The 7,265-nt window shown below is 48.2% G+C and overlaps 1 protein-coding gene across 1 annotated transcript; it reads right to left on the reverse strand.

Moving 5' to 3' along the window:
* Positions 1-1,769: 1,769 nt before the first annotated feature.
* Positions 1,770-6,771, reverse strand: LOC150042075 (C-type lectin domain family 2 member F-like). Its single transcript, XM_090325355.1, has 5 exons — positions 6,699-6,771; positions 4,540-4,665; positions 4,264-4,445; positions 3,246-3,349; positions 1,770-2,203 (listed from the first exon to the last, which is right to left on the reverse strand). The coding sequence occupies exons 1-5, from the start codon at positions 6,769-6,771 to the stop codon at positions 1,999-2,001; spliced, it is 690 nt and encodes a 229-aa protein (XP_090181481.1). The 3' UTR covers positions 1,770-1,998.
* Positions 6,772-7,265: the final 494 nt, after the last annotated feature.

Genomic DNA, 7,265 nt, shown 5'->3' on the forward strand with positions numbered 1-7,265 from the left:
CCCCCTGCTTTTTGAGTTCGGGCCTCTCACTCCCGAGTTGAGTTGCCCTGGCCAGTCAGCACAAGAGAAAACCTCACACTTTTTTACCATCAGTCCGAGCGTGTGACTTTATGGGGGTCCCAGTTCATTAGAGGCCCCAGCGAGATAGCCTGGGACAGGCCACAGACAGAGCCCCTGTGTGGGACAGGCCACAGAAGGAGCCCGGGGAAGCCTGTGGAGTGGATTTCCACGGGGGATTTCTGGTGGAGGGCTGTGAAAGGGCTCACGGGAGAGGAACAGGCCTGAGCCCAGCACAGCCTCTCCAGCCCCGCAGCAAGCCCAGTCGTGGGCCTTCCCCGTCCTATTCTCACTGTCCAGTGGTCACAGTGGGTCTGTGCTGTTTGGATTATTATGGGGCAGAGATGTGGATTTCCTGAGCCCACAGGTGACAGGGACACCATGGGGAGGAGTCATGAGACTTCTGAGGACCCCGTGGTCTTCCGTCACTCTGACAGTGGTGTGTGGTCACCAGGCCACCGTGAGTACTTAAAAAGTCTCTGTGGCTCTGTCTGGTTTTGTTATGTGTTTTCCTGGAGTCTCTTGGTCTTGTCCTGCGTTGGTTTTGAACTTGGTTCCATGCCTAAATATGGAAGCTTATTTCCTATGTCTTTGTCATTATTTATTTGGACATTTCTGGGCCTGGTGTGGCTCCTCCTGCGTGGCTGCAGTCGTGGCAGGCAGAGGAGAGGGGAGGCAGCTGCAGGCGCAGTTGGGTTTTTCCTGACACCCTGGCTGATGTGACAATGGATTCAGCTGGGTGAGGACGCCGACGTCAGTCTTGACTCCCCCAGGTTTAAATTTCCCCAGTGGAGATTGGCATGGAAAATGGTCTAGTCAAAATGGGGGAAATGACGAGAGATTCGTGCTCTGGGTGGGCTAAACTCAGAAGACTCCCACCCTGCTTCCCCTGCAGAAAGTGTCATGGTGGCCGGGCGTGGTGGTTCACGCCTCTGTCATCCTAGCTTTTCAGGAGGCTGAGATCTGAAGATGGTGGTTCAAAGCCAGCCTGGGCACTAAAGTCCAGGAGACTCTTACCTCCAATGAACCACCAGAAAACCAGAAATGGAGCTGAGGCTCAAATGGTAGAGCACCATTCTTCAGAACAACAGCCAACTAAGAGCATGAGTCCCTGAGTTCAAGACCCGGGACAAGCATGCGTGCACGTGCAGGCACACACACACACACACACACACACATGCACGCACGCACACACACACGCACACACACACACACACACATGACCATGGTACAAAAACAGAACTTCTACAATGCCATTTGTTTCTATTGAGCCTGTGTCTGAGGCTAGATTACATAAGATTCTAAGCTCAGTTATTTAGAATCCTAAAGAAGGGTTTCATTTCCCCATGTGAAGTGAGTAGCACAACACACACACACACACACACACACACACACACACACACACACACACACACACACGATACAGAGAGAGAGAGAGAGAGAGTTGATGTGTTGCTTTTCTAACTTACCATGGGGAGGGGAAACCCTTCTTCACAATTCCTTGAGGTAAAGATGTGGTGAAGTAAAAGCAGGAAATGGGATGAGCTTCAGGCGGGAAATGTGTAAATCCCATCCTTGTGATAGCACAGGCCTTTGACGCCTGGCTGTGTCATGCATGTGTGTCACTGGAGAATGACTTGTGTTTCCAGTGGGCTCTGACACCCCCTGGCTCCATGAACCCCAGAACAGAGAAGTCACAACTTTGTCCTCCAGTAGCAACGCTAAAGTTGCTGTAAACTTTATTTTATTTGGCAATCCTGGGGCTTGAACTCAGGGCCTGAGCACTTTCCCTAGCTCAAGACTAGGGCTCTACTAATTAAGCCACAGTGCCTCTGCTGGTTTTCTAGTGTTTCACTGGAGCTGAGACTCTCACAGAATTTCCTGCCTGGGCTGGCTTTGAACCTAGGTCCTCAGATGTCAGTCTTTTGCATAGCTGGGATTCTAGGCATGAGCTATGAGGATCCCAGCTACAAGCAGACAGTATGTAGAGAAGGAGGCACGGGGTAGGAGAGAGCTGGAGGCAGCTGGACACTGGGCATAGAGGCTTGGTTTGCTGCAGATCCACTTTCTCTCTTCGGAGACCCTGGCACTGCTAATTCCAATCTCATCCAAATAAGCGTATTCCCCAGGGCCTTGCACTTCCACCCTAGAGCCAAGCAGAAACACGTGCAGCATTCACATTTGGGTACATACTTGCTTTCTTTCTTTCTTTTGTCAGGTATGGGGTTTGAACTCGGGGCTTGGTCTCTCCCTGAGGTTTGGTGCTCGACTGGCCCTGCTCTCCCATTATGAGCCACAGCACCACTTCTGCCTTATTTTTTTTTTTCGTATGGTTCATGGGAGATAATCTCATGGATTTTCCTGCCTTGGCTGGTTTGAACCCTGATTCTCAGATCTCAGCCTCCCGTGGAGCTAGGATGACAGGTGAGAGCCACCAGAGCCCAGATTGTTGCCTGTCTTTTTTTCTTCGTTTATTTATTTATTTTTTCTTGAACTCAGGGCCTGGGCACTGTCCCTGAGCTTCTCTGGCTCGAGGCTGAAGCTCTACCACTTGAGCCACAGTGCCACTGCCGGCTGTTTCTATGTATGTGCCAGGAAGGAATCGAACCTAGAGCTTTGTGCATGCGAGGAAAGCACTCCAGCACCAGGCCACAAGCCGGCCCCTGTCTGGAGTTTCACCAGAATAGACCAGCGGTCGTCTCACATTGGTGATGAGCACTGATGGCTGAGTTGCGTTTCTTCTCCATTCTCAAAGTCCTGGTGTGAATGCCACCTGTCTGTCCATCACCCGTCCATCCCAGTCACACTAACCACGCATTCATTCATGACCCACGGCCACCTGTGGGCTCCCTAGACGTGACCTCCACTCAGGCTCTACTGTTTCCAAAATGCAGAAAAATAAACCATCAACAACAACAAATCTATGCTGGGTTCCAGGACTCACAGCTGTCATCCAGCTACTCAAGAGGCTGAGATCTGAGGATCACAGTTCAAAGCCAGTCCTGCCAGCAAAGTCCATGAGACTCTTATCTCCAATAAACTATTTAGCAAAAGCTGGAAGTGGCGCTGTGGTTCAAGTGGTAGAGCACTGGCCTTGAGCAAAACCTCAGGAACAAGGGCCCAGGCCCTGAGTTCAAGCCCCAATCCAGACCCAAAACAAAGAAGCCAAAAGGTGGTTGAAAACATACAAGTTGGTGAAGTCTGTGCTGCCTGCCCACTTCCAGCTGTGCTTTGAGGATTCTCTTCTCAGTCCAATCCAATGATCGTAACCTTGGTGTCTCTTCAAGAAATTCTGTAATAAAACACAGTGAGTTGAAAATGAGAGTCCTTGTCTTTCAGATGAAGTTTATTTTTCCCCTGTCCCAGGCTGGCTTTGAACTTTGACTTCACATCTTAACCTCCTGAGAAGCTATTTATTAGAAGGAATTATTCTTTCTCTTTCGTGTGTGTGTGTGTGTGTGTGTGTGTGTGTGTGTGTCCGTGTGTGTGTATATGTGTGTGTCCGTGTGTGTGTGTGTGTGTGTATGTACGAGCTTGTGTATGTGTGCCAATATTGGGGCTGGAACTCAGGGCCTGGCACTGTTCCTGAGTCTCTTTTTGCTCAGGGCTGGCACTCTACCACTTGAGCCACAGTTCCACTTCCCACTTTTTCGCCATATGTGGTATGGAGGAATCGAAGCCAGGGCTTCCTGCATGCTATCAAGCTCTTAAAACCAAGCCACCCTGCCAGTCCTGTCCCTGAGCTCTTGTGCTCAAGGCGGTAACACAAATCCCCTTCCAGCTTTTTCCTGGGAGGTAAGAGTCTCATGACTTTCTTGCACAGTTTGTCTTGGAACTTCGATCCTCCCATCTCAGCCTCCTGCATAGCTGGATGACAGCGTGAGCTCCTGGCGCCCAACCCTTTAACTTTACACAACCTCTCCAAGTCGGGGTGGGGTGTCTTCAGCATGTCACAGAGAACAGGGCCCCAAAGGCATTTTTTTGCCAGTTGGGGCTTGGACTCAGGGCCTGAGCAGTGTCCTTGGGCTTTCTCAAGGCTAGAGCTCTACCACTTAAGCCTCAGCACCACTTCTGGCTTTTTTTTCTATGTATGTGGTTCCAAGGAATTGAACCTGGGTCTTCGTGCATGCTAGGCAAGCACTGTACCACTAGCCCAAACTCCGGGCACCTAGGCCAAACTCGTGGCCCCCCAAAAGCATTTCTTACCAGGTCCTGGATGGTGTCAAAGTTGGCCAGATTGGCTCCAGAGGAGGCACAAAAGTCCTGACTGGACGTCCAGTTCCTTGTATCCTCAGAAAAGTAGAAACACTGATTCCCAAAGCCAATCCACTCTCTTGGACAGGAAGAATACAGGCTGTGCTCTGGAATGTGGCTTTCTGCTTGGTTCCCTAACAGACAGTGGATTTGCTTTATAATCAGTCTTCTGTTTTCTGTGCCCATCCCGAGGCCTAAGCCACACATTGGTCATTCAAAGCCACTCACCTGCTAGAATCACCGTTAGCACAACTGTCGTCCCTAACAGAAGCACAATAGTCAACACACAGCAGTGCCATTTTGCCAGTGTGATAGGTGATGATATTCCTGGGTATTTTTCCTGGAGCCCCTTCACTGCAAACAGAGAAAGAGGAGGGTCTAAATCCAAGGAAAGTGCTAGAAGGAAAATGATTATAGCATTCCCTACTTGTGGCTTGTCCTGGCTCAATTAGCACCAGAGGCCATCTTGCAATGGTGGAAAAGGGAAGAATGGAGGAGCTGAGCACTGGTGTCTCCTCCTGTAATCCCAGCTACTCAGGAGCCCGAGATGTGAGGGTGGCAGGGAGGAAAGTCTTGAAGACTCTTTATCTCCACAGAACCACAAAAAGGCCAGAAGGGAGCTGTGGCTCCAGTGGTTGAGCCAACATTGAGAGGCAAATCTAAGGGACAGCACCCAGGCTCTGAATTCAAATCCCAGCTTGATCATATGCTATATGATAGACATTATAAATACTTCATATGATATACCATTGTGTTCTGTGATACATAATGTTATATAACATAATGGCATATATTCTAATATAAATATACTGTATAATATAACATGATAATACTATATATATACTTTCTGTTTTGATCAGACCTGGGGCTTGAACTCAGGTCCTGGGCACTGTCCTTGAAGTTTTTCCCTCAAGGCTAGTTAGTGCTCTACCACTTTGATCCACAGCTCCACCTCTACTTTTCTGGTGGTTCATTGGAGAGAAGAGGCTCATGGCCCTTCCTGCTCAGGATGGCTTGACCACCAGCCACCTGTGTAGCTGGGATGACAAATGTAAACCCCAGCCCCCTGGCTATATAGACCCTTATATTACATATAGGATTAGGTTACATGGTGCTATATAATTGTTGTATGTTGTACTTTATCAATCCTATAACATACTATATGATCTACATGCAAATTGTGTATATATATAATATGAATATATGGAATAATAAAATATAAAAATAAAAATGTAATATAAAAGTAGGCGAGGAGGGAAGTGGGGCTGTGGCTCAGGGGTAGGGTGGTAGCCTTGAGGTGAAGAGCTCAGGGACAGCGCCCAGGTGCAGAAAAGAAAGAAAAAAGGTACACTGGGAGTGTTGTCTAGTGGAACAGTGCTTCCCTAGTATGCATGCAGCCCTGGGTTCGATTTCTCAGCACCACATACTCAGAAAAGGCTGGAAATGGCACTGTGGCTCAAGTGGCAGAGCACTAGCCTTGAGCAAAAGGTGTTCAAGGGCAGTGCCCAGCCACTGAGTTCGATCCTCAGGACTGGCAATAAAAAAATTTAAAAAATAAGGCTTGGGAGTTTGGCCTGGTGGTAGAGTGCTTGCCTAGCATGCATGAAGACCCTGGTTCGATTTCTCAGTACCACATATATAGAAAAAAGCTGGAAATGGTCCTGTGGCTCAAGTAGTAGAGCTCTAGCCTTGAGAAAGTTCAAGGACAGTGTTCAGTCCATAAGCTCAAGCCCAGGATTGTCGAAATAATAAAAATAAATAAATAAAGCTGGACAGAATGGCTCACGCCTGGAATCCTAGCTACTCAGGAGGCTGAGAACTGAGGATGGTGGTTGAAAGCCAGCCCAGCACTAAAGTCCATGAGACTCTTATCTCCAAATAATCACTAGAAAACTGGAAGTGACACTGTGGCCCAAGGGTAGGGCAGTAGCCTTGACCTGAAGAGCTTAGGGTCAGTTCCCAGGCCCACAGTTCCATAATCAACACACACACACACACACACACACACACACACACACACACACACACACACACACAAAGAAGGGCTGGAATTTGGCCTAGTGGTAGAGTGCTTTCCTAGCATGCACAAAGACAGGAGTTCTATTCCTCAGTACCACATACATAGAAAAAAGCTGGAAATGGTTCCGTGGCTCAAGTAGTAGAGCTCTAGCCTTGAGAAGTTCAAGGACAATGCTCAGTCCATAAGCTCAAGCCCAGGACTGGCAAAAAAAAAGCAGAAGAGGAGGAGGACGACAAGGAGGAGGAGGAGGAGAAGATAGAAGAGGAATGTTACTCCAACTCAAGGCACATATCCCAGATCTAACCCTCCCTCCCTCCATCCCAGCCTAGCTGCCTTTGTGGGAGACTTCAAACCTAATTCAAGTTACCTGCTGGCCTACTTTCTGGGTAGTCTGTGGAAGGCAGATTTTTCTGTAACATCCCCACCGAGGCTTCTGTCATTTTCCCTCCTTGTTCTTTTTAGGCAGAACCGACTGGATCCAGAGGATTAAGGAGGTAACCTTGGCATTTGCAAGTGTTATCTGGCAGCTGGATATGCAGATTCTCCCACCAGCCTTCTGCCTTTCCTGGCTCTTAGTCCTGACAGAGAAAACAAACAAACAAAAAATAAAAACAAAACAAAAACAAGAGAGAAATCAGGATCTGAAATTCAATGGATTAGAAATGAAATGATTGGTGTGTCAGAATTATTGTTATTATTATTATTATTGTTATTGTTATTGTTACTGTTATTTGCCAGTCCTGGGGTTTGAACTCACAGCCTGGGCACTGTTCCTGAGCTTTCTCAAGGCTAGAGCTCTACCACTTGAGCCACAGCTGCACTTCTTTCTCTTTCTATGTTTGTGGTACTGAGAAACGGAAACCAGGGCTTCGTGCATGCTAGGCAAGCACTCTACCACTAAGCCACCTTCCCTGTTCCTGAGATCTAGTTTTCA

The sequence above is a fragment of the Megascapheus bottae genome, chromosome 37, assembly GCF_031878675.1.
Source record: "Megascapheus bottae isolate mThoBot1 chromosome 37, mThoBot2.hap1, whole genome shotgun sequence".
NCBI lineage: Eukaryota > Metazoa > Chordata > Mammalia > Rodentia > Geomyidae > Megascapheus > Megascapheus bottae.

Excerpts from the sequence above, each read along its gene's own strand:
- LOC150042075 (XM_090325355.1), bottom strand. The coding sequence starts at position 6,771 with ATGACAGAAGCCTCGGTGGGGATGTTACAGAAAAATCTGCCTTCCACA. Across the intron at positions 4,446-4,539 it reads GCTAACGGTGATTCTAGCAG|GGAACCAAGCAGAAAGCCAC; the intron begins GTGAGTGGCTTT and ends ACTGTCTGTTAG. Across the intron at positions 3,350-4,263 it reads TTGACACCATCCAGGACCTG|AATTTCTTGAAGAGACACCA; the intron begins GTAAGAAATGCT and ends GTTTTATTACAG.